Below are 25,908 nucleotides of genomic sequence, written 5' to 3' on the forward strand. Positions count from 1 at the left end.
AGACCGTAGCTGACCATTTCTTACTAACCGACTCAGTTAAACGGTAATTCTATAGGTACTGCCTAATAGAAAAAAAACTGGATCTGCTTAATTCATTTATTTATTTAGTAATAAATAAATATGTAATGTTTATAGTCGGTACTTATGTTTTTTCCTGCTTTAGTACTTCCTGTAAAGAAGCAATGAAAACCATTACATGTTTGTACAGGAATCCTTTTAAATGGGTTTTCTTAATTACACTTTATAAAGGTAACTTTTTAGGGTTCCGTACCCAAAGGGTAAAACGGGACCCTATTACTAAGAGTCCGCTGTCCGTCCGTCTGTCACCGGCTGTATCTCACGAACCGTGATAGCTAGACAGTTGAAATTTTCACAGATGATGTATTTCTGTTGCCGCTATAACAACAAATACTAAAAACAGAATAAAATAAAGATTTAAGTGGGGCTCCCATACAACAAACGTGATTTTTGACCGAAGTTAAGCAACGGGGGGGGGGGGGGTCAGTACTTGGATGGGTGACCGTTATTTTTTTTGCCGTTTTTTGCATTATAGTACGGAACCCGGTTTTTTACATAACTAATGTTATTACCATGCATACCCCAGCAATTAAATTACATAGATAGTGATTTACTTTACCCTAGCCTTGCTTGTCATGGGCGTTAAGCAGCATTTTTTAAGGGGTGGGACAGAAGTAGGGGAGGCTGAGTGCGTTGTAACAGGGTACGGTCGAAACATAAATTCTTAGCTTATGGTCAGAGACCAGGGTGGGGCAACTGCCCCACCTTGCCCCACCGTGGGTACGCCTATGTTGCTTGTGACTAGCAAACTTCTAAACAAATTAATAATTTCAGAGTAATTGAGATAAAAGGTACAAAATCCGCTCAACGGACATATTTTCAAACCTTCAAGAAAAAAGCGTAAAACTCCCATATTTGGGGCTAGGTTGATCAGTGTAAGATCTCCCATGCTATTTATATATTTATTTATTTACAAGAAGGTGGCCTCACTTTGTCCTTACTTAAGCACTTATTTTGAAGTAGGTAAACTGATTATAATTATGTTTACGACTCAAGTATGTACCTACTACCTCGGTACAGATAAGAATCTAATTCTTAAAGTGACAGTAGCATGTCAAAAAACGTGTAAATTTGTTATGAGCTTAATGAAAAACTTTATCGATATTATACAATTACTCATCCGCCTCACTTTCGCGATTTTCCGGTTGAATAGGTACTAAAGGAGTCCGGTCCGCTTTAGCAACCTAATCCAAAGCGTTGTTTTATATGAAAGAGACTGACCTTCTTTAAGAGCCCGTCAACGTGCACACTAGGGCCATTTTATTTAAAATTGCCCCTACACTTTTTTTCAGTCTACTATTTGCTATTCAGAATCATGAGCTCTTTTGATCCTAATAGGAAAAAAAAAGTGTAAAATACAGTACGCAGCGGCTCCCTTTTTTAAATATCTTTCGTTAAATTTAAATAATCACTATTATTTAGCAGTGGCGCTAGTGTGCACGTTGATGGGCTCTTTAACATCTCACCTGGGGGCCGAGTTTTGAATTTCGACCACTCCATTTCGTGTATTTCGTTAAATAATATCTCCACTACTAGGCATTTAAATTCTACTAATAGAATTGAAATCGAGTGGTCATTACCAATAGATTCCAAATTTCGATCGCTCGTATTTCAAAAATTATCATTTCTCCGTTTTCCACCGATTTTCGAGTGACGAAATCGAGCGATCGAAATTTAAAAATCGGCTCCCTGACCTTCCTTGTCACGGTGTAAACTGTAATTAGGCAGGTACCTGCTTATTTCACAACCTGAAAAACATATAAATATTTTCATTTTAACTACCAATGCACTTCCTCTATTTTTGCATTTTTAAAATAATATATTACTTTTTATTATTTTTTACATCCCTACCATGAGTGAAAAAACTTATTTTTTGTTTATTACACCTTGTTTATAGTTATTAGATATAATTATTTTTTAAACAAATCAGTCTAACTAGTGTTTTTTATGTCAGTAAAAAATATCATGTCAATTTTGTGGGAAAACGGTCGTTAAACCGAAAATAAACATTTTACAGCCCTAGTGACGTAATCTCATGAATCAATTTTAGTATCCCATGGGTATGTAACATGAAAATTACATGTATAAAGATAATATATAACAAAAGTGACAGATTTTATGAGCAAAATGTACTATATCCTCCTCGTTAAACCAGCCGATAGTTTTATTTCTTCACATCTTTTTTTAAATACATATATACAAAGAAAACATAAATAATTCAGGAATATCTATGACGCACAAATAAATTTGCTTAGGTACCTACTGGGATTTGAACCCAGGACTGCCAGTTTAGTAGGTAGACAGGGTCATTACCTACAGTACCAACTAGGCTAAAATGGTCATATTAACCAAAGAGAATAGATTGATTGATTTCCGAGGCACGTTTTTTTCTTAGACTTTATTCATCTTATACGGAGTTACATATGTCTTTGTATTAACTAAGAATTTTCTCTTGTCGGTGGAGTATCCCGAGTATCTTCCAGCTTTCCCTATCTTGCGCCAGCTCTTTGACTTCTTAATACACGACCCCTACTTTTTCTTTCACTTGCTCCAAAAAGCTGCGTCTGGGTTTTCCTCTTCCCCGCTTGCGTCCTATCCGCCCCTCCAGGATAGTTTTAAAGAAGTGCTCGTGTCGTATTAAATATCCTTTCCGCGTCTATTTGCAATGGTGTTCAGGAATGGTGTTCTTTCATTTACCTACTCTTCTTAACACCTCATTCGTTATCCTGTCTCTCCAACTAACTCTTAAAGTGTCATTCTATGGAACTTGCTAACTATGTAAACAAACCGCCATATTGAAATTGTCAAAGAATGATGAATTTCCTAGTTACTTTTGTTTACATAGTTAGCAAGTTCCATTGACTGACACTTTATATGGGTCTATTCATAACTGTCAAAAATCAATTCTACGTTACTACGCGAACACGATTCTGATTTATATTTTGTCATAGTTTTGGCCTTTTTAGGGTTCCGTAGCCAAAGGGTAAAAACTTGACCCAATTACTAAGACTCCTCTGTCTGTCTGTCACCAGGCTGTATCTCATGAACCTTGATAGCTAGACAGTTGAAATTTTTGCAGATGATGTATTTCTGTTGCTGCTACAACAACAAATACTAAAAACAGAATAAAATAAATATTTAAGTGGGGCTCCCATACAACAAACGTGATTTATTTTGACACGGTTTTGGTCTTTTTAGGGTTCCGTAGCCAAAGGGTAAAAACGGGATTACTAAGAATCCTCTGTCCGTCTGTCTGTCATCAGGCTATATCTCATGAACCGTGATATCTAGACAGATGAAATTTTCACAGTTGATGTATTTCTATTGCCGCTACAACATAAAATACTAAAAACAGAATAAAATAAATATTTAAGTGAGGCTCTCATAAAACAAACGTCATTTTTTGCCGTTTTTTGCTTAATGTTACGGAACACTTCGAGCCCGAGTCTGACTCGCAATTGGCCGTTTTTTTTATAGAATGTTTGGCTTTTGTAAAGTACCAAACAATTAATAAACATAAAAATAAATATTTATTTAAAATTAAATTGGCAACCCTAATAAATGTATACAAATATACTGCATGACGGTCAGTCTGTCTTCATAAAACTGGGAGTAAATAAACAAACATGTTATGAATAACTCCGTCCATACCAAAAACATAACAGTAGGCTATCATCAACAGAAACGTGGTATACATTCGATTTTTGAATTACAATTCGTGACTTGACGATCGTGTTTATTTTTACACGACTGCCCAAAAAGCAGCGTTCATGTTTGTATGTATATATTTAATTATTTATGCCTCAATACGCATAACAGCCGTTGAAAATTTTAAAACAAAAATACCGACTTTATAAACGATAAAATAAAATAGTATCCTATTTAAATACATGAGTTACCTACTGGTATGTTTGAAGTCGGTGCCAAGCCAAATAGCTGCAAAACCGATCAATAATAATCAGCTTTATGTCTAAAAATCACAATACATTTGTATATACTAATATTTTACACAGTAGTTTCATTGCAAATTCTTGAAACTTATAAATCCAAAAAAATATGTTCCTAACCTAGTTCGCCGGCGCAGGCCGGCGCCGAAGGTTAGCTCAATGATATATTAATTTAGTTTTCTATTTTCACTGTGACTTTCAGGAATCTTTTATGACTTATAAAACGAAACTTTGTAGCATGTAGTGGGTGGGAACATTAGTGGGAAATTCTTAATAGCTTTTTTACTGAGAAATGCTGCTGTATTTCTAAATCTGTAATAAATCTGTCATCGTACCAGCAGGCACGATGCTCCTTGCATTAAAATAACCCAAATGCAGTTTGGTATACGAAATCTTAATTCAAGAATTACAGTCGACGAGTAGAAAAACGGTTATTATGTGTTGTGTATGTATTTTTCTGTCGATCGACATCACTCATAACAAAGGCATATCGAATTTGATTTCACATTCACGGGGTCACCGACACGTTATTGGAACTATTCCAGCCAACGAACTAGAATAACTATAGAATTTTGACTAGAGCTGAATAATTAACCCACAAGAATTGCGAGCGAATGATCTGACATATTATAGCATTATATTTTAGCCAATCAAAACTTTTATTGACCAATCACAACTTTTTTTACTAGCGAAAATGATAATAAAAGCTGCGGGCGGGTTATATTTCTGGAGAAGGGATAACTTTCAGTGATAAGCGTCAATCACGTGGACCCTTTTTCGAAGTCAAAAATGCATTCAGAGCTTCGTCTATATATAACCCGTTGCTGTATCTAACTCATAATCTAACCATTACACTTCAATAAACTAGTCAAGTGGATTCACTCATCGAATCTACCAAAGTACAAATGTTTTTCACAACCATTAGTCTCAATATTTTTGCATCGCTTAGTACCAGAATACATCTGATCCCCGTATAGATATGTATATGTTACGTTTCAAGGGTTCCAGTTATACTGGGTACTGGTTATATACTAGTTTAGAATCACAGACACCACATCAAAGCTTAGAGGATAGGTATAACCAAAGGGAGACGCCATGTCTGTAATTTTCGGTACAAAATAGTCTGCCGATTTTTGCGGGGAGGGGCACGCCAAATGTATACGTAACGTAAAAATAGCCATGTCAGATAAACGTCAGTCCATACATTGTATATGACCATTGGCCGCCTATTTTCGACAGAGGGAACGCCTGTTAATGGGTACTCCGTTTGGTTATATCCTCTAAGTACATTATAGATCTTTATTTAAAATGTTCTGTGAATCGGCTGATGTACTCCAGATGTTCTACGCTTCACGAGAGCACTAAGCACATTAAAATTCCTAGGCTGTAAATAAACTACAGATCTGATGTCGTTTTATGTTTATACTTAAAACTATTCTAGTCTCTTTTATTTACGTCTTTTGTATTAACACCTGGCTTAGAAATGTTTCGGGTGCAAACTGCGCGTGTTGTAGGTAAATTAAAATTAATTTAAATTCCTACAAAAATAATATCTATTAATCACATTTAATTGTAAATAAGCAGTTCAGACCTAGATATTGAACCAATTCCTGGCAATTAATATGATAATTCAGTCTGTATACGTCCCACTGTTGGGCACAGGCCTCCTATCATTCGCGAGAGGGTTTGGGCTATAGTCCCCACGCTGGTCCAACGCGGCTTGGGGAGTACACAGTATACACTTTTGAATTTCTTATTGCGTACATAAGTTGTGAAAAACTCATTGGTACAACAAGATTCGAAAACACGACCTCCGGATTGAAAGTCGGACTCCAAATGCATTCAGTCACCGCTTATTTCTGACAATTAATTCGGGTAAAAAATTGAAATACCTACTTAATATTATGGGATAGTATACTATTTAGCTAGCTATTTAAAAAAAAGTTGTGATTAGTCAGATGGTCACTAGAGTTAGACCAAGATAAGTCTAGAACGATTTTGATAGCACACGCAGTGCAAGTGTTATTTTAAATGTCAAACTTCTATGAAATTATGACGTATAAATTACACTTGCACTGCGTATGCTGTCAAAATCGTTGCAGACTTTTTTTGGTATCACTCTACTATGGGACCAACCCCGAAAAAAATTTGACTGTTTCATACATTTTGGTTGGTCCATTTTCTATGGTAGGGTAAATTTTTTTTCGCGATTTCGGTGTTGGTCCCAGAGTAAAAGTTGCTCAGTATAATCCCAAAACCTCCCTGGCTATTTTTTGGCCACCCTGTATTTTACCTAATCAGGAGTACCAAACGGATTGATATGGGCATATTTATTTAGTCGGACTTCGGACACATACTACTCTTGTCCTGTTGTTTACCTACCTAATACTTTACACACTGATATCCAGATCAAGGCCAAGATATATAAGATATAAGTTCCAAGATATGATTTTTTGCATACTTTACAAAGACACAATAAAGCCACATAAGATCATAAATTGACATCATTTTAGTTCTAGATGGGTGAAATTGCGCTTTATATTGTACAAAATAAAGAACTCTATTTATTCACCAAATTTTATCGAAATCTGACAAAAAAAGCGACAAAATATAAATCGGCCCAAATAGACCACTTTTGTGTCAGACAGGGCCGCCTTACTACAATCTATAATACAACACAGTATGACAGTCGTAACCGAGTCGTAACAGCCAATGTAATGTTTGAATTTGGACTCTATTACGAAGGAATACGTTACATAATTGAATTAGTTCCCCAATGGGTACGGCTAGTTTGATGCGGCGGCATAGTGATGTCATGGTAAATAAAGGCCACCGTGACCTTCCCACCCCTTATCGATCCCATAAAGTAATGGACAGACGTCGACAACCTTCGGCTAACCGTGAAATCCTACCGAATATGAATGTCTTATCAGTGTCATAAAGTAATGGACAGACGTCGACCACCTTCGGCTAACCGTGAAATATTACCGAATATGAATTCCTTATCAGTTCCATAAGGTAATGGACAGACGTTGACAACCTTCGGCTAACCAATGAAATGTGTATTACCTGTACGATGTTCATGCATTTACTGATATATGTTACTTTAATGGGGTTATATTTTCTTTACTGGCTAGATATTGCAAAGCCAAAAAGTTAAATATAATAAATTAAATAGTCTCTAACTCTATGTATTATATGTATGTAAATATGTAAGAAGTTGTATCATCGTCCCAGTTGGAGCTCCTCATTATAAAGCGAACAATGTCGAGAAATTTTAAACTTAAAAAACGTGAGAGACTTATAATATATTGAATACTGACTCACGTTAGACCGGGCCGTGTCCGGGCCGGAGCTTCCGGCGCTTGCTTTTCTATGACATAAGAGCCAACGGGAGTGGTCATTTCTCCATACAAACGTACTCCTCGTTTTCCTCCGTGGTTTTTGAAGCTAGAGCAATGATTTTTTCAACACAGATGAATATTGTCAATATCTGTGTCGGACCGTTTTGCTTTTTTTGATATTTTTGTTTTTTAAGGCGCTAGAGCCCTTCAAAAATGGCCAAAATGGCCTAATTGACTATGCCGCAATGAGAGGCGTGGCATTCAAAACTGATATCAATTAGCCAAAAAAGCAAAACGGTCCGACACAGATAATTTCATAATCATTTAGATTTCCAAATTTGGTTACGATTGGTTAAGTTTTGGAGGAGGAAGCAGAGGAGTACGAAACCTCGATTTTTGAGATTTTTACGCAGGATTTTTCGCCTTGTCCTTATCGCACTACTTTTAGGTGCCGCTTCCGTTAGCGAGACGAGTATATTTACCTAAAATATTTAAAACTCAGCTCCTGTTTCGTCATAACAAGCGTGATGCTTTCCATAGAAAACGATGCGCCGGAAGCCCCGGCCCGGACACGGCCCGGTCTAACGTGAGTCATCCTTTAGGTACCTAAGTCTGAGTCTCACGCTCACGGATGTTTTGTTACCTAAATCATGAAGAATAGGTCAGTAACACGAGCACAGTTGACATTGCTTACCCAAATTGTTTTCTTGCCCTCGTGCCAAAAGGATATTAATGTCGTGTCGTATTTGTTTGTTTACCTCTCGTATCCCGAGCGTAATATGAGTTCACGATATACGTCAATGTCAACATTTGGCACGGTGGTCGTAAAATTCAAAAATACGACCACAGGATAAATATTTACTTTGTTAATTTGAGATTAAAGGCGTATCCAGGCTAGTCAATTTTTCGCCGCGGATGTGCGGACGCAAACGCCAATCTGGCTCGCCGAATTCAACTGCCAATAATGACCGATATTACCGATAAAATGAGGTGCGGACTGCGGACGCAAGAATACCAATTTGTGACGCCATTATTTTCGTTCTGGGGCATTTTTTCAATTTAGAGGGCTCTAATATCACCCTAAATCTAAAATTGGTGTTGAAATTGGAGATGACGCCAATTTCATTTCTGATCTAATCGGTCGATTTGATCATCCCGTCTGGATACCGCTTAAAATAATGGGCTGTCAAAAGTTTGAGTACGTTTAGCGACTACGAGTATTAACAAATTTAAATATTGACTAAACTACATTTAGAACTGAAAATCTCAGTCTTAAAATAAATAACAGTAATCTTAAATTAAATTACTATTTGTAAACTATCCCCCTCATCTATCTTCATCAGATATACCGAAGCGGCCGAGGTGCTCATAAATATCTGAGCACACACCGTAGATGCTGGTTGCATTTTCACAGAAATAATTTACTATGTTTAAATAAAAAGTAATTAGTCTTTGTTTTTTTTTTATATCTATGAATGCATATACATAGAGTCGGACCACGCTAAACTTTCCTGCCAAGTTCTTCGTCAAAAATGGCGGTTATGGGCCATTTTATTTAAAGTTGTCCCCTACACTTTTTTTTCAAAATTTGGATTTTTTATGTTATTTCTCAGAATCATGAGCTCTTCTGATCCTAATAGGAGAAAAAAAGTGTCCCAAGATTTCCATACATTCGATCTTTCCATTCCGAAACCGCCATACAAAGTCTATGAAAAAATGGTAACGGAATGGGGAAAAAACCTTGGGACACTTTTTTCTCCTATTAGGATAACCTGTGGTTGTCGCTGCCGCCGTCGCCGGTCGCGTAATATCGTGGCAGGCGGCCTAGCCAAGGTGACGATCGCTTGCGCTTCGCCATCGAATCGCTTTGTGTCTCTCTATCACTCTTCCCTATTAGTATGACAGTGACAGTTGCGTTTCGTTCGCTACGTAGCGTTAGCGATTGGCGTGTTGTCTACGGGGCCAGGGCTATAACCGCGAAAATCGAAGTTCGCAAATTGCGGGCATTTTTCTCTGTCACTCTAATTACGCCTTCATTGGAGTAAAAGAGAAAGATCCCCGCAATTTGCGAATTTCGGTTTTCGCGGTAGCCCCTCTGAACCGATAGGGATATACGCGTTCTCACCGCCAATATTGTGCAAAGGTAGCGTGTCAGGGTCTAATAAATTTCGTTTGCCTGTTACAGGACGCGAGACACAAGGCCATGGTGCACCCAGCGTTCGCGAACGCCGGCAGGCAAGCTGGCGTGGAAGTTTGGAGGATTGAGGTATATCGGCTTTTTTTTTGTCGATGTGGGAATGCTGTTTCGCATCGTCCCCCTGGCCCTGAGGTGGGCTCATTATTTTCAATTGTGAAAAGAGAGGGAGGAGCCTACTCACTAAACCCACACCGGCGTTTCCCACAATATGCCGTATGGGGAGGCATCCTGGGATCGCAAACATTCTACCAGGACCTCATTTAGGCTGCGTTTCCGCTGAGGCGGATTTAAGAGAAGTAAGGGAATCACAATAGCATTGGTTCTCTTCTCCGCTCCACTGGATTACAATCAATGCTATTGGTTGATTTACGCGCGTACGTTTCCTCTCCTCTCCGCTCATCCCTGCCTCAGTTGAAAGGCCGCCTTATAGTCTGTACTGTATTTTTAGGTATTTAAATAAAAGTAAACAAAAAATTTGTACATTTTCGGGTAGTTAATAACATTTATTAGTTAACCAACCAAAACCGCCTGGATCCGTATCTGAACGACTTGTCTTTAACCTACATTATTTAATTGTGTAATGTTTTCATCTACCCTCAACTGGCTTGAGGAGCCATTTGAGGGTAGATTTTGTTTACTTTTATTTAAATACCTAAAGATACAGAATATAGGTAGGTACCTACTAGGGCTTCCAAATACCGGACTTCTTTCAATACCGGTATTAATACCGAAACTGTCTTCATCAATACCGGGATCCCGGGATCCCGGTATTGACTATAAATAGCTTAAAAAATTTGAGTTTTTTTTAAAGGCTCACTTTTACACCAGATATGTATGTCCTTAGCTTAGGATATTAAACAATAATCGCCATCTGCAATAATTATGTGAACCCTCCGGTTGACAATCATTTTATCCGCCTTGTTGACTTCACAAGTCACATTTTTAGTTCAACCTAATAATCAGCCAATAAATATTCTTTGGCACCAAAAATTCGTATGCCATTACAATTAATGTCTTTCTACTTTTTGATAAAATTTTAAGAACTAATTATATTTAATTATTATAAAATTATAGAAAAAAAAAACATTTTTTTCGTATCTAGTTTGCAGTGAAGAATCTTACAATTACATGTACGAAATCTAAATATTTGGGTTCGTCTTTGACGTCTCGAGAAACGTGTCCAGGGTTTTCATTTTAAACTAATTAACACAAAAGTTATGGCCAGAAAACCAGTTTAAAGCCTAAAATTGTTCAACTTTGATGCCAAATATCTAGAACGCAATGAACTTTGAAGTAAATATAGGATACTAAACTGCAAAACGTAATTCAAGACCAATGTTGCCACTGTAATAATTTGTTTGTAAAATAGTAAATTCCTTTTGATAAATAATCACGCTCAGATAATTTATTTATTAGTAATTTTACTCCTGCGAGTTAAAAAAGTACTTTTATATACTTATTTTTGCATTAATACAAGACGCGCTAGTAAAAAGTGGCAACATTTTCTTACTTTTTTTGGTCTTGAATTACGTTTTGCAGTATATATTGCTTCAAGCTGTTGTTGTTAATATAATAAGCTACAAAAAACATAAGAAAACTAAGGGATTCAGATCGAAGGTCATTCGCGTGGGGTGGCCCCTTAATATATCCAGAGCATCAGAATTCATCACCAAATATTTATCTAACGCATATGCACAGATCTTGTTTCAATTAAATGATCTTCTTTAATTAAATTGGCAAGTTATCTTTTGATACAGCCGAATTTGACCATTTTAATAGATTTTAAACGTTATAATAGGCACATTTTCCTTGTTTTTGAAAATGCCGGGATCCCGGTATTTCATTAAAAAATACCGGTATTGAAAAATCTTTTTAAACAGACGGGATCCCGGTATTTCGGGATCCCGGGATCCCGGTATTGGAAGCCCTAGTACCTACTCAAATTTTGTATTTTGTTCGTCTATGTCTAGAAAAAAGCGACTGTTAAAAAAAATGCAATGTATATTTTATTTCTGTTGCATACGATTTGAAGTTTGTATTTGGATATTTAATATCAATAATATCCCAGGGTGACTAGCCAAGATGCCCGTCGTTTGCGCCGTAGCGAATGAAACGGTAATCTGTCTCTATACCTCTTACGTACTTATATTAGTGCGACAGGGAAACATTAGCGTATCGTTCTTCGCTACGGAGAAAACGATTGGCATCTTGGCTAGGCACCCTGTTTAGAGGCTGTGTTTACACGTAAGTACCTGCTTTTCTTTCACAGTTAGGTACCTACTCAAATAACTGTCATTTTGTCTTCGCAGGTGCCATAATATATAACATAAAACAATAATGGTATTTTATTATTTCAGGACTTCAACCCAGTGCCCGTACCGCAGAAAGATGTTGGTAAATTCTATAAAGGAGACTCCTACATTGTATTAAAGGTAATTATTGAATTGAAATATATTTGAAACGTATTTGTGAAACTATTGGATATAATATGATATGTGACATTTACGTGAAGTACGCTAATAAACAGATTTTTTTTATAATAGGATAATTTCAATAGCGTCCGTAAAATGTGCGACACTCATGTTGTTGGTTGGACTCCTGAGTTTTAAATTTCGGACTGGAAACTTTGCAACTGGAAGCAGTCCCGATCTTCATTATTTTTCCCAGTTAAATGTTGCCTTTAAAATAACTAGTAACTCCTCTTCCAGACGTCAGCCGACAAACGCAACAACTTATCCTGGGACATCCACTACTGGATCGGGAGTGAGTCCACACAGGACGAGTCCGGCGCGGCGGCCATCTTGACGGTCGGGCTGGATGACAAGTTCGGCGGCGCGGCCATCCAGCATAGAGAGACGCTGGGCCATGAGAGCGCACAGTTCCTGCATTACTTCCAACCTGGTTAGTCTACTGAAACCACAGAATAAGTAATAGTACCTACTACCGTACAGGAAGGACACTTCCTACAAAACCGAAGTTTGATAGCGGTTCAGGGTCGAATCATGATGTCCCTTTCTAACTTATCCCTTTAGACTATTTAGGGTTGTTAAAATTTCAAGTAATTATCTTATCTGTGGTCGTGCACGCAAAGGGACGTCAAGTTGTGTCAACCCTGATAATTGCTCGGAGCAATGCTGAGCCGAACGGAGCCGAGTTTGCCCGAAGTCAGGAGTGTCTCCCCACTGCTTAAACTTTAACAGTTTTGAATGATTCACGGTGAGTTTCACTATACTTATATCGACCGGGATATGAACCGTGATTACCTTTTGTATTGTTTTCGAGCTCCCGATATTTCGACGCAGTTACATGCATCTTGTTCACGGGTAACTGAAGACAGCGGGTGGGTGTCAAAGCAGTTGTGTAGACCGCGCTCGAAAATAATAGACATAGACATAGACATAGAACAATTTTATTCAACATCACATGAAATGACAGAGTTATATAACAAATAGTGTAACACATTTTACAGATAAATCTTAAATTTACACTTAAAAACTAAGAAATTGAGTTGCACATCTAAGGGAGAAATATTCATGAGTGTTAAATAGGAGCTTGCCTCAGCATAATGTTGCAGTGTATTAACTACAACGCTGGTTTTCAGGCAGACCCTTGATACATTATCCCTTGCTTCTGTTAGTCGGAAACTAAATGGCTTAAAGTTATGTTAAATATGTATCTATGAGTGTAAGTAAACTACAAGTATTAGAATTTGGACAGAATAATTGCTAGTACCTATGGTGTAAGTAGAATTGAATAGAAAATAAAGAATAATAATATGGAAGGAAGTATATGATCTTATAAGATAGATTATGAGTGTAAATATAATTAATAAAGGTAAAACTAAATAAATAAATAAATAAAGACATAAGACATATGGTGCATAAATATATCATTATTTTAGATATGACGGCGTGGCTCTAGTACCAGGAGGTAGCGTGTTTTGTATTGCTATAAGACGTTGTTTAATCTGCAATTTAAAACTACTTACTGTGTTTAAGTTTTTGAGAGGTGGAGGTATATTATTCCAACATTTTGTTGCTGTATATTTGAAACTACCTCGAAATGCAGCAGTACGGTGACGTGGTAATACCAATTCGTTACAAACCGATCTGATGCCATACAAGCTCGACCTACTTGCGCGCCAATTGAACTTTTCAAACAGATACTCTGGCTCTGAGATTTTAAAAACTCCAAACAACAAAGATGACAGGTGCAGCTCTCTACGAAATGTCATTTTGAGAATACCTGCTGAGTTTAAATATGGTGTCACATGCTCTCGTGGCGGAATTCCGAAACACAAAAGGTAATCACGGTTCATATCCCGGTCGATATACTTAAGTCTACTGAAACTTTCTCTTAGGTACTCTCTGTATAGAGATATTATATAGAGATATAGATATTATAGATTCATGAGTCCATTGTGTGACGCTTCGTGGCAAAGGGATGCATCACTGTTTTTTCTTTCTTTTAACCGAAATTCCGCATGATAAACGGACTAAGGTAAAATTTTCATACATTAGCGGATAGGAACTTACTCTCACACAATTGTAAACTACGTGCAGGATTACATAGATTGGTCCAGATTTATAAGCCGTCTAAATTAAATTTTCGATTGTATGTATGCCTATTTTGGGTAGCCAACGCAACCGTTGCTATTTTAAACCAATTTTTAAACAAGCTGAGGCTGCGAGCGATGTTCCAAATTTTATAAGAAAGGAAAAAAAGGAAAAAGTTACGCTTCCGGCAGGATTTGAACCCGCAAGCTCCGAAAACCGTGCGTTGACCAACCAATTGAGCTACGGAAGCCTACCAGAACCGCGCAAGTTCTGGTAGGTTTCCGTAGCTCAATTGGTTGGTCAACGCACGGATTTCGGAGCTTGCGGGTTCAAATCTTTCCATTCCTTCCCTTATGTACCGCCTTTGCGTTCGTTGCTATTTTAGTCTGAGATGATCGACATCCATTATTCCATTGTGCGATTACTCATCAATTAGCTTGTTTAACAATCTTCTGAAATGCGCTAATCGTCTTGTTTACTTCTTCTATCAAAACATTAGGTATCTATAGTTTTGGCAGTAGGCATAGTAATCGGGTAATTCTGTAGCCTTTTATTGTACCTACAAGTTATTTTAATCATCATAGATAAGACCACTGACAATCTCTACTAATCCATACTTATATAATATTATAAATGCGATAGTGTGTCTGTCTGTCTGTTACCTCTTCACTCTTAAACCGTTAAACGGATTAGTTTAAATTTGGCAAAGAGATTTGAGTCCCGGGGAAGGACACAGGATAGTTTTTATGTCGGAAGTCAACCCTAAAGAGGGTGAAACGGGGGAAGGAAATGAGAAAATTAATGGGTGTAAGTATATTATGCTCAAAATGATTGCCCTTAGATTTTATCCAGGCGCTATACTTACTACTACTGGAACTAATTCCACGCAGTCGAAGTCGCGGGCAAAAGCTAGTATGTATTATAAATCCGAATGTAACTATCTGTCTGTTACATCTTCACGCTTAAACCGCAGAACCGATGATGAAATTTGGTACGGAGATAGTTTATGGCTCGTGGAAGGACAGGATAGTTTTTATCAATCATCATCATCATTCCACGCAGATGAAGTCGCGGGTAGAAGCTAGTTCCGAATAATTTTGAAAACGGACTCCGACATGATGGCATTATGATTATTTTTGGAATTATCTATTTTCGCTTCGGAAGTAATTCGACTACCCAAAATTCGCAAGTAATACAATACAATACAATAAAATACAATACAATACAAATACTCTTTATTGCACACCTCAATAAAACAATACAAAAGAAAACAGAAATACAACCAGAGGTAAACAACAGGCGGTCTTATCGCTAAAAAGTGATATTTTCTAGACAACCTTTGGTAATTGATGTTTTTGGATTCCTGATTCTGTGCAGATGGTTAGTAAAATTTATTTTTCACATCACCTATTCGAAAAAGGGCTTTTTCTTCCCCGCTAGGAGGGTCAAAGTTGCACTTTTCTTCCCTGCTAGGAGAGATCAAAGTTGTACTTTTCTGTTCTAGGACACAATTTTTTCTTTCCTGCGTACTATTTTTATTTTGGTCAAATAATACATATTTTGGAACATAACAATTTCCTCATAGTTGATGTGAAAAGCAGTATGTGTCACACGGTATCAAAATTACTTCGTCTTGGACGTTAACACTTGAATCCCTCATTACGCTCAGGATTCTACAATAGAATCCATCGCTTCATTCAGGATTCAATGTACGCCCTTGACGGAAATATATTATTTTGATCCCTTGTAACACAAACTACTATTCTTGTTCCAGCCATTCGCTACCTGGACGGCGGGCACGCGTCCGGCTTCAACCATGTGACCACCAACGCAGGCGCAGCCAAACGCCTCTTCCAGATCAAGGGCAAGCGCAACGTTCGCGTCAGACAGGTCCGTACTTTTAAGGCGTATCCAGACTAGTCAATTTTTCGTCAATCTGATTAAATTGCCCGATCGAATCAGGACGTGCGGACGCAAACGCCAATTTGGCTCGCCGAATTCAACCGCCGATAATGACCGATATTACCGATAAAATGAGGTGCGGACGCAAGAATACCAATTTGTGTATTTTCGTTCTGAGGCATTTTTTCAATTATGAGGGCTCTAATCATATATATAAAATTGAAAAACCAGAACGGGATAAAAAACGAGGGAAGAAGCGAGATGGCGCCTTACAAATTTCTAAAAAAGTTTTTGACACGTTTCTCAAATACGACGCACGTGTGATAAGAAAAAACTGTTCTAATCTATTATCTAAGTATGAGAATATAACTAGAGCATAAAAACTATCGCTTTCGATGCGTATTTAATTTACAATAAGCAAAAGAAATTTTCATAACATTCTTCATTTTACGACTATCGGCTATTTTCGAAAACTCTCGGTTGGTTTCGTTTCGAACTTCAAATAACCAAAATTATGTTTGTTATGTTGGTATGCAGTGATTTCGGCCTTTTTTACTCGAAATAAAATAAAAAGTGCTGTCAACCTCAACCTTTTACCTTAGTTTATGCCCATACGAGTGACATGCCATATAATGACTGATAATGACTTATCAATATCAATAGTAATTTGTATTTTGTTGTTTTAAATTTCTTTTTGAGTTATGTTATTCAGATTTACTTTCACAGCTTCGGCAAACAAATTCGTCCGGGGACCGGGCTGCCGAGATGGGCCAAAAATACAAAGTTGATAGCAAGTTATAATGTAGGTAGATAAAATTTAAGTGCATGTTCAGATATTTTTGAGCGAAACGACCTGGTGAAAATAAGCAAACGTACAGTCAGCAGTCGGCCAAATATCGTAATATAACTCTGTTGCTATAGAAATAAGGATGTGTTCCGATATACTGGCGGAATACTGAGAGACAAATGTGGCTAAGCTTACATTGGCTCGGACATTTAGAGAGAATGGGAGAGGATCGTGCCGTGACGAGAGGGTACTTGGGACAACGAAATGGGAGACGCCCAATGGACGTCATAGGTACCTACCGCTGGAACGACGTAGTTGCTCGAGATCTGCTTATCCTCGGCCATGGGAACTGGCGAGAGCTATCGCAAGACCGAGAAACATGGTGTGTTTTGTTTTGTCTTTTCTCGGAGGCCAGGATTCACATAACCGTAGTAAGTAATGTTAGTATTCAGAAAGGGAAATGGGGAGTACGTACGTTTGTACCAAAAGGCGATTTATGGGCGGTGGTCGTCCATATTCGTCTTAAGGCGGAAATTAATCTAATGAACGTTTTTGCAATTAGGCTTATAAAAATAAATAATAATTTTATGCTGAAACGAGTTTTAAATAAATAACTACGTAGATGAAAAAGTATAATTTTGCCTTTTATCAAATCACATAATTTTTTTCAGATATTTTGCGTATTAAGTTATCCAAATAACGGGTACAAATAAGAAATTGCCTATCACCGTTATGAACCCTGGCAGGGTTGACACACTCTTTATTTCATTTACGCGAGCGGAGCTGCGGGCCCGTCTATTATCAACCATAAATCTAAAATTGCTAATAAAAAGATTGACGGCAATTTCATTCCTGATCAATTCGGTCGATTTGATCATCCCGTCTGGATACCGCTTAATACTACTTAGGGCATACTGAAAATTCCTGGACTGGCCACTTAGAAAAAATAAGTCGTCTCATATATCAGAATCCAAAAACTTTCAGTATGGCCCACGTATTCTAAAGATCTAAACACATTGAATAATCTTCTTGTAAACCAGATCAAGTCTAATCAGGCCGAGTCGTTTTAGCTCCAAATGGTCGCAGGTTGGAGTCCTGCCGGAGGTGAATTTTTTTAATTTTTTTCTTTAATTTAAATTATTAGTAGTATCGCTCGCAGACGTTTCTGCTTGATAAAAAATTTGTCCGTTTGTCACCTGGAATTAAGATTGAAGGTGGCAAACTATAAGGACTGTTTCCAGCACTAAGACATTTGTTTTTAACACAGATTGACGCGACGTAGCCTCAAACTAAGCAAAGCTTGTTCTATTGGTGCTAGGCGACGATATACATACTCATGTAGATAAATACATACTTATATACATAGAAAACACCCATGACTCAGTAACAAATATTTGTGTTCATCACACAAATAAATGCCCTCACCGGGATTCGAACCCGGGACCATCGGCTTCACAGGCAGGGTCACTACCCACTAAGCCAGACCGGTCGTCAAATTACCATTATTTGTCTCCAGGTGGACCCGCTGATCTCCTCCATGAACAAGGGCGACTGCTTCATCTTGGACTTGGACCAGAACATCTACGTGTACGTCGGCGATAAAGCCAAGAACGTGGAGAAACTCAAGGCCATCTCCGTCGCCAACCAGATCAGGGACCAGGATCATAACGGCAGGGGACGCGTGGAAATCCTTGGTAGGTTTATTTCCTTCTTACTTAGTACATTCCAATTACTCTTCTTACTACTTCCATAGAGAAATATAGTAAGACAAGAGTGCTCACTCCATAAATCAGTTTTGGTGCCAAAAATATTAGTATTTTAGTCGACATCTAGCATCGAGTAGCGGAATTATCAGTACTTTAAGTAGTAGTCGTAGTACTGTCAAGTGACAATAGATGTAGCACCGACCGGAAAGTCAACAACATAAGACTTTCCGGTCGGTGCTACATCTATTGTCACTTGACAGTACTACTACTGCTACTTAAAGTACTGATAATTCATCTTCTTACTTAGTATTTCCCGCCTACTTAAATTGATACTTTACTTTTAAAAGTCGTAGCTTTGACGAAATCGTTTCAATCAAATGCATTGTTGGGTCAAAATTCAAAACCCCTGGTAAGTTATCAGAAGGTATTGATTAAATTAGCAATATGTATGTATAGTGGTCTACTCCATTTAGGTCGTTTCAAACTTTGCAAAGGATTTTCCAACTACTTGCTGTTAATGTTACGTAACTTCATGTTTATGGAGTACCCCAGGGGAGGGTATTGGGACCTTTACTATATACTACATATAACTGATATAACTACATATAACTGAACTGATAAATAATGATATATATCATATATGGAAGGTGAACATCTGCGTTCTACCCCATCGAGGGGCATGCAATAGGACATAGCGAAGGTCCTAAAATTCCAGCTCGGACTAAGGTTAAATTCCAGGATCTTTCTATTTACAATAACAAAAATAACGAAAGCGTAAATGGTATAGGTATTTCTTCAAAAATAAAAGATATTCAAACGTGATCCATCAACGTTACAGACCAGTACTCCAGCGAGGCCGACGTCGAGAAATTCTTCACGGCTCTCGGATCTGGCTCTAAGGACAGCGTGCCCGAAGAGAGCGCGGGTGGTGACGACCAGGTAAATAAAGAGGCTACGGTTACTACTTACCGTCAGGCGGTATGTATGCTTGTGTGCCACCGGCGTAATATAAAGATAATAGTCGATATAATCTACTAGCAGCTACACTCTTAACCTGACCATCGGCAAACGTTTATATATTTTTGCAATACGGTTTACAGATTGTTAATTAATAATGTAACAACCCATATATATATATGTCTCTATATGTGTATGTAAACCGTTCTATTGTGTATAAGGTAATGTATGTATGTAATGGTTACATGGTTTTTTGGAATAATTATACCCATTGGCTAAAGCTGAATAATTACCCATTAGCGGAAAAGTTCATCGTTCTGTTCACATGGTATATGACAATTTCTTATGGAATCTTCTCTCATAACAAGTGAATCTGATACAATTGTGTAATCTGTCCTTTTTCGTTTTGTTGAATGTTATATTCACCTGTCTATTTCTTACAGGCCTTCGAGAGGAGCGAGGAGCAAACCATCATCCTCTCCGAGATCTCAGACAGCACCGGTTCTCTCAAGATCACCCCGCTGCCCAAGCCCTTCCGTCAGGAGCAGCTCAAGCCCACTGTGAGTCCCAATTTATCATTATCTGTGGCTCAAAGAGCTATGAAACGCAGACATGTAATATGCTTCCACGACAGTCTAAAAAGGGCAAAAAAGTAGTAGAGTTAGACCAAGAAAAGTATGCAGAGATTTTGACAGCCCAAGTGTTATTTATGCGTCATAATTTGCACTGCGTGGGCTATCAAAATCTCTGCAGACCTTTCTTGCTCTAACTCTAGACGTCAATACACATGTCAGGATAGGACTGGACAGGTTTGGGACAGCCCTGACATGGGTTTGGACCGGATACGTACGCCACTAAGATTACGGAAGGTGGAACGTGATGTAAACGCGTAGAATGGAGGGCTTCCTACCAAATACTACAGGCTCATTTTGAAGATAAAACAATAAATGTAGAAGTAGCCATATTTGCTGTCCAGACACGATAATACATGTACTTGAAAACTGATGTACCTTGTGGATAACTTAACAAGAATACTTATTATTTATCTTTTTACAGGAATGTTACATCTTGGATACGGTTAGCGGCAGCATCTACGTTTGGGTTGGCAAACAGTCTACTGATAAGGTAAGAAAAACAATCCAATATTCTATTGAAACATGTAAGATAAGATATAAGGCATGACATTAAATAATTAATGTATTTTTTTCTTTCAGGAAAAGTCTGAAGCTATGAACAAGGCCCAGCAGTATTTGAGCGCTAAGAACTATCCCAAATGGGTAAGTTTTCGTCTGTTTCACGATCTACCAGTAACATGGTGTTACTTTTATAGAAAATTCAAACAAATCAAACATTAACCACTGTCTTAGACAGCAATTAAGCTACTTTGTACCAACATGGCATCATCATCCTTCAAAAGTAAGATTAAGATGTGCTCGTGTCGATGGAGCAACTTCTGTGTATGTTCTCCGAGATAGCCTAATACCACACCACATTCAGTTTCTTCTTAACTTGATTCATATGGGTTTCTAAGTTTGTCTCTCACAAAATCAAACTAAACATACGTTATATTTAATTACACAAACGGGTCTACCGCGATATAATTTCATTGTTTTTACCTTTAATTCCGACGTTACAGCTGAGTTGCACCAGCTGTGGTCACGGAAGACCACATATGACATGACTGAGAGACCTGGAGACCCTGGATGGGCCGGCAGATCTAGCAACTTACGTAGGACATTTGTGGAAGTTGCAGGAAAGGCGCGTGGACCGCTCACCACAAATGAAACCTCGGAGCTTCTTCCATTTCTTTTATTAAAAAGAGTCGAAGAAAGATTTTACATTGTACGGCACAGACGAACACAATTAATTAAATTACGAAACACTAACTACATTTTAATCAGGTTACTTGGACAGAGCGATACATAGATATTTTGACGGAGGCCATGACGGGAAGGAAAAGGAAGGAAAGATGTCAAAGACCATAGACTTATATATAGGTTCTGAGCATAGACAAATAGGAGTGAGTTTAAGTAGCTAACATGTACTAATATGGATGGTTTAGGGAGATTATATATTTTAACACTTCCCCTTAAGCTCCGTAGACCATCTGCTAAACATAACAAAAGTTCACATTTAAGACTTTACATTCATTAGCTTTGTAAACTCTACATGTTTCACTCTACCTAGAGGTTTAGTAAGCACATCTGCAATCATGTTTTCAGTTGGTAAGTACTTGACATGAGCAAAATTATCTCGGATTAAATCCTTTACAAAATGGTATCTAATATCAATGTGCTTACTTCTCTTATGACAATATTCCTTAGACTCTAGGAGCTTATGTGCACTTTGATTATCATTATAAATTACAATATCAATATTTTTATTTGTAAGCTCAGAAATTAAATTTTTAATGAAACATAATTCTTTACATACATCCCCAATTGATAGGTATTCTGCTTCACTTTTATATTTTAATAAATAGCCATATGTTTTTCGACTAAAATCATCTGTAAAAGTCACTAAGTAACGTGAACCACCCCAAGTTGACTGTTCCATAGGACCACAAACATCAGAATGTATTAATGCAAGCAATTTTTGTGCCCTCCTAGCTTTACCTTTAGGAAAACTTTTAACCTTTTGCTTCCCCTTAATACAAGTCTCATAATCCCTTAGCTCACAATCTTTAACAGAAGAATTTAAGCCATAGGACATATTAAGAAGTTCACACATACCTGCTTTGCTCAAATGTGACAGCCGTTTATGCCAAATGTGCGCAGGCACATCAGAGGTTGTGTGAGCACATTTATGCTCCCTCGTGGCATCCACGGCAGCACAAGAAGTGGACTCCTCGCTTGTAGGGTTGTGGTGACTCTGCACACATGTTGAGGCATTCTTGTTCTGTGGATTGAAGTTACTTACACAATCTAACACATAAACACCTTTACTACCAGAAGCAGTGGCTAAACATTATTATTGTTGGGCTTTTATGATGAACTAAATATATAAAATAAGTAGTAATGCAATATGGATGATATTTAATTAAAATTTAATATTTTGTTTATTATTATAATTTATTTTGCAATTCTTAAGTTTAATAATGTAATGTATAATTTGTAAATAGTTACTATTAAGTAGTATTAAGATAATTGCAATGCCCTAACGGGGTATCATGTACCTACTCTTCACAATGTTTTATACCATCCTCTGTAATGAACATGATCGCAATAAATATATGAATATGAATATGAATATGAACATTGCTGCAAATTGTTAAAAATATAACACTTCTCCTCTTTAAATACAACTGTGTGGCCTTTCTTGGTTAATTTACGTACAGACAACAAATTAAATGCAATTTGGGGGACATACATTACATTCTCAAGTGTTCTAACAACATTATTTTCTAAAATGACTTCTACAGTTCCTAAACCTTTGCATTGCAAAGTTTCCTCATTTGCTACAGTTACAACACAGCTAAAACTTTTGTCAAGTGTCTTAAAATAATGTTCATGCTTACACATTGAGTTGGTGCACCCAGAGTCCACAATCCAGTCATCGGAGCTTTGCGCGGCAAGAGCGAACACTGATAAACCATGTTGAACACTATCACCGTTTTTCTTGTCTCTCTTTAGCTTGAAACACTTTGACTTATGGTGATTTGGCTTCTTACAGTAGCTGCAGATTATTTTCTTTGTACCAGTTTTACTGAATAATGCTGCATTCGCCTTGTCGCTGTCATTAGTGGTGCGTCTAAACTCCTCCTGTAGTAGCCGGGCTCGAACCATCTCGCTTGTTAAGGTGCTTGACAAGTTTGCAGCTTCTAGACTGGATACCAGAACGTCATACTCCTGTGGCAGCCCGGAGAGAAGTAGCTCGGCAACTTCAGCATCTTCTATCTTGCGACCGATGTCATCTAACTTTTGGACGAACGTGGTCACGGCCTCAATATATAGTTGCATTGAGCCATAATCCGTGTAGCTTGCTCGGTGTAACTGCCTCAGCAGCACGACCCTTCTGTAGAGGCCTTTGTCTTCGAATATCTGTTGTAGGTTAGACCATGCTTTCTTAGCTGTATCTGCTGCCCTCAAGTGCTGTATACAGTGTGGTCTTACCGAAAGACAAATGCGTGCCAGGGCGCGCTGATCCTTTGTTGTGTCTGCCTCGGTGCCTTCTACCGCAGGCCACAAACCTTCCATGATCAATGCGTGCCGCATGCAAAATTTCCAATTCAAATAATTATTCACTCCGTCCAGTTTCTCGAACGAGAACGTAGCGTGAGGCAATCGCTCATTCTCGCTTGTGGTAGCCGCCGCCATGTTGACTATAGGTTAGGTGAGGTTATGTTACCATGCGCCGTGGCGAATCGTCGTCTTCTTGTTCTCGACGATTTATGCTGGGTCCGGAACCTGAGAGACCTGGAGACCCTGGATGGGCCGGCAGATCTAGCAACTTACGTAGGACATTTGTGGAAGTTGCAGGAAAGGCGCGTGGACCGCTCACCACAAATGAAACCTCGGAGCTTCTTCCATTTCTTTTATTAAAAAGAGTCGAAGAAAGATTTTACATTGTACGGCACAGACGAACACAATTAATTAAATTACGAAACACTAACTACATTTTAATCAGGTTACTTGGACAGAGCGATACATAGATATCTTGACGGAGGCCATGACGGGAAGGAAAAGGAAGGAAAGATGTCAAAGACCATAGACTTATATATAGGTTCTGAGCATAGACAAATAGGAGTGAGTTTAAGTAGCTAACATGTACTAATATGGATGGTTTAGGGAGATTATATATTTTAACAATGACATGGTGTGGGTTTTGTTGGGACGTCAGTCTTTCCGTGACCACAGCTGGTGCAACTCAGCTGAAACGTCGGAATTAAAGGTAAAAACAATGAAATTATATCGCGGTAGACCCGTTTGTGTAATTAAATATGTGTACAAAACGAGAGTTTAAAGTGTTATATTCAGTTTCTTCTTAACTTGATCCATATGGGTTTCTTAGATTGTCTCTCACAAAAACTAAACATACTTTTATGTTACCAGGTGCAAGTGTCCAGGATCCCTCAGGGCACAGAGCCGGCAGCTTTCAAGCAATACTTCGCCACTTGGAGGGACGTCGGCATGGCGCACAACCGCTTGGTCAGATCGCTCAGTGGTGAGTTACAATTTTAAAATTTGGAACGAGGGAACATGTCACAATCGGGTATTTGACTGTATTGAAAATAAATTATTTTAGACCATGCATGAAATAAAGCACGAAGATTAATAGAGAAATGTAGACAGCATTTATTTTTAGACACAATTTCTATTTTAAACCCTTGTAAAACTAGAAAGAGTAGGTAATTTGATTGTGACGTCACATGCTAGTGTTTCATATAAATTCCATAGTAGCAAAAGCGTTTTGACAGTTCGAAAAAAGAAACTGATTTGACTAGTAGTCAAATATCCTATTAACCTTTTGGACGCCAATGACCGATATATCCGCACCGCAGATTCAACGCCAAAAACCGATTAATCGGTCACAGATCACAGAGCAACATAGACCTACGTGCATATGCATAAAGTTCAATTTCAGTTTTGACACTTCGGTGACGTGGCGTCCCAGTGACAGTTTTTGTGTTTGACACGGCGTCGAAAAGGTTTTTAAGATCAGATTGCAATTGATATTCCATTTCGTGCCTTCATTCGTTCTTCTTCATTCATCATTCCTGCGTGCATTGATATTGATTATGCATCGCGGGAAATTGTAATTTCCTTATACTTACTCGTCCTTAATGCAAATGACCTCAGGGAGTTAGACGGACTCTAAGAAATTTCTTTACTAATACAATGAACTGATCTGTACAGATGAAGAATACTTCAATGGAGACGAAGCGACATCCGCGAAGCGCGCTCGAGTGGTTGGCAAGACTGGCTCCGCCCGCGGATTTATGCCGGACCAGGGCGATGGCGAATACGTAGTCTACAGGTTGGTATCATCATCATAGCTACCTATACCAAAATAGTTCGCGCGAATAGAAACAAATTAAAGTGGAAAAAATCACTGTCTTGGGAGGAACTTGAACCCACGACCACTGGGATCGTTAGCCCAGTGCCTGCCATCTGAGCTACCAAGACCTTACCCAATACAGTGAATATTTCCACCATATGAGCCTTAAGGAGGTTCTAGCGACATCTACCGTAAAAGTCTTACAATTCTTAAACGGCTTCCAGAGTTCCAAGTCATATTGGAAATTCACCAGTAACGATGCGCTATCCTATACTCAGGGCCGTCTTAAACTATGCTGGGGCCCTTGGGCACATAAGAATTTTGGGTCCTTTTGTTCCAAAGAAAGCGAATTAAACTAACATATTTCTACTATGATCTTCTATTTATTATGAGTTAGCAAATATACTGTTACTGTCTGTCCTTCGGGCCCCCCCGAG

The 25,908-nt window shown here is 38.1% G+C and overlaps 2 protein-coding genes across 4 annotated transcripts in view; one reads left to right on the forward strand and one right to left on the reverse strand.

The window, feature by feature from the left end:
* Positions 1–25,908, reverse strand: part of LOC134802393 (uncharacterized) — a 329,661-nt gene that overhangs the window by 190,727 nt on the left and 113,026 nt on the right. The window lies entirely within an intron of this gene.
* LOC134802326 (gelsolin-like) overlaps positions 1–25,908 on the forward strand; it is a 58,066-nt gene that overhangs the window by 20,508 nt on the left and 11,650 nt on the right. For all 3 annotated transcript variants that reach the window (XM_063774928.1, XM_063774929.1, XM_063774930.1), the window contains 11 exons: positions 9,555–9,635; positions 11,924–11,998; positions 12,275–12,467; positions 15,897–16,012; positions 18,328–18,505; positions 19,356–19,456; positions 19,918–20,034; positions 20,531–20,599; positions 20,689–20,751; positions 24,526–24,637; positions 25,330–25,450. In XM_063774928.1, coding sequence (XP_063630998.1) covers positions 9,555–9,635; positions 11,924–11,998; positions 12,275–12,467; positions 15,897–16,012; positions 18,328–18,505; positions 19,356–19,456; positions 19,918–20,034; positions 20,531–20,599; positions 20,689–20,751; positions 24,526–24,637; positions 25,330–25,450 — 1,226 coding nt within the window. The remainder of the gene's footprint in view (positions 1–9,554; positions 9,636–11,923; positions 11,999–12,274; positions 12,468–15,896; positions 16,013–18,327; positions 18,506–19,355; positions 19,457–19,917; positions 20,035–20,530; positions 20,600–20,688; positions 20,752–24,525; positions 24,638–25,329; positions 25,451–25,908) is intronic.

The sequence above is a fragment of the Cydia splendana genome, chromosome 24 (assembly GCF_910591565.1).
Source record: "Cydia splendana chromosome 24, ilCydSple1.2, whole genome shotgun sequence".
In the NCBI taxonomy this organism is placed as follows: Eukaryota; Metazoa; Arthropoda; class Insecta; order Lepidoptera; family Tortricidae; genus Cydia; species Cydia splendana.